Below are 1,605 nucleotides of genomic sequence, written 5' to 3' on the forward strand. Positions count from 1 at the left end.
CATAAAATTACGTAGGATGTCACAAAAACAGCTAAAAACATCATAAAATAGCATGTCGTAAAAAGAAATGTCATTTAATGTGATTTTCAGCTGTTTTTGGACAGCGTTGCTTACATACTATTCTTTAACTAAAATATTCATAGGTACTTTTTCATCGATACAATTCTCAGTCAGAGACTCACTCGCAGAGTCCAGCTTGTCCCGGCTCTGTCTGAAGGCCACACGGGGAATCAATTTGCTGACCAGCTTCATCTTTCTGCTCCATCACACAACAAGCATCTTCGTCACAGAAGAGAAAAGAAAGTCAATGATTATCAGATGATTTTTTTTTTTTTTTTTTTTTTTTTTTACTAAAAAGCATTAATAAACAAAAAACAGACAACAGAATCAGCTTTTCTGATGAGGTAAAATCTGCACCTTAAACAAATAATACTATAAATACTTATTTTTTCTGTTGAAGAATTCCAGAGAAATATCTCAACTCATAACCTGAATTTACATTTAAACTTTAAATTTAACCTTCACTAGATGCATCTTACTTAATCTCATGCAACTTTTGTTCGAACTCCTGTTTTTTCCAGGAATTACAGGATTTGTTTGAACTATGAGATAAGAAATATTGAGCTGTAAAATGTTTCTTTGCATCCTGAAAGTAATAAAAAAAAAGTAAAAAGTGAGACAAGAAGGAAAGAACAAAAGCTGTTTTACCAGTCTGAGTTCCATCAGACGGATCTGTGTTGAACTCCACGCCACTTCTCTGCAGAGAGAAAAGAAAAATCAGAAAACACACCATTAATTAACAACCCTACCATATAAATAGCTAAATATTTCCACTCGTACATTTGTTTATAGGTTCTGCTTGTTTCTACAACAAAATTTAAGTTTTTAATAAGAATTGGTTTGTAAAAACGAAGATAAAGATTTTGTTATTTTACTTCTTCTTTCTGACTATCTTCTATCTAAGATTTCAAAACATTTTGCAGTTTTTCTAAATCGCCAACAGATTAAACATAATTACACCCCACAAATGACTACATTATATAAAATTAGCATCAACATCGGATTGATTTTTTTAAAAATAAGTTGCAGAGCACATGCAGTCTTTTCTTTTCTAAACTTTTTTGACAAAACTAATTGTATTTCTACCTGCAGCAGGGCCTGTAGTCTGGTCGGCTCCCAGTCTCTAAGGTAGAAGAGGCAGTCCCGCGGATGATGAGCATGTAGACCCGAATAATTGCACTGCGGCGTCTTACACACCGTCTGCAAGAGAGAACAAAACAGAAACAGTAAGAGAAAGATTTGAGGAGGTCCAGAACTTTGCAAACTTTTCCAGAAAAGAAATATAAATAATTAACTAGAAACAACATAATTGTGCCTGTTTTATTATTGTGATGCCTTGTTTTACTTAGTGACTATTTTTATTTTAAATTCTAGACTTTTTTATTAATGTATATTGTGCATCACAGGGAGCTTGTAATTTCTTTGTATGCTTGCTCATATAATGATGAATAAAGTTCTTCTTAGTCTTCTAAGATGAACATTTTGTAAAATAATTAAGACCTTAATAATAATAATACTAACTTTACAAAGTTCTGTACACTTAAA

The 1,605-nt window shown here is 32.1% G+C and overlaps 1 protein-coding gene across 1 annotated transcript; it reads right to left on the bottom strand.

Annotated features, from left to right (window-relative positions):
* Window positions 1-99: 99 nt before the first annotated feature.
* On the bottom strand, window positions 100-1,324 carry LOC121940152 (E3 ubiquitin-protein ligase RNF31-like; the record flags this gene model as incomplete). Its single annotated transcript, XM_042482993.1, has 3 exons — window positions 100-279; window positions 709-757; window positions 1,147-1,324. Coding segments are annotated over 3 exons (328 nt in total), but the record flags the coding sequence as incomplete, so codon positions are not given.
* Between the last annotated feature and the right edge of the window lie 281 nt (window positions 1,325-1,605).

Source organism: Plectropomus leopardus, unplaced genomic scaffold, assembly GCF_008729295.1.
Source record: "Plectropomus leopardus isolate mb unplaced genomic scaffold, YSFRI_Pleo_2.0 unplaced_scaffold7676, whole genome shotgun sequence".
Classification (NCBI taxonomy): Eukaryota; Metazoa; Chordata; class Actinopteri; order Perciformes; family Serranidae; genus Plectropomus; species Plectropomus leopardus.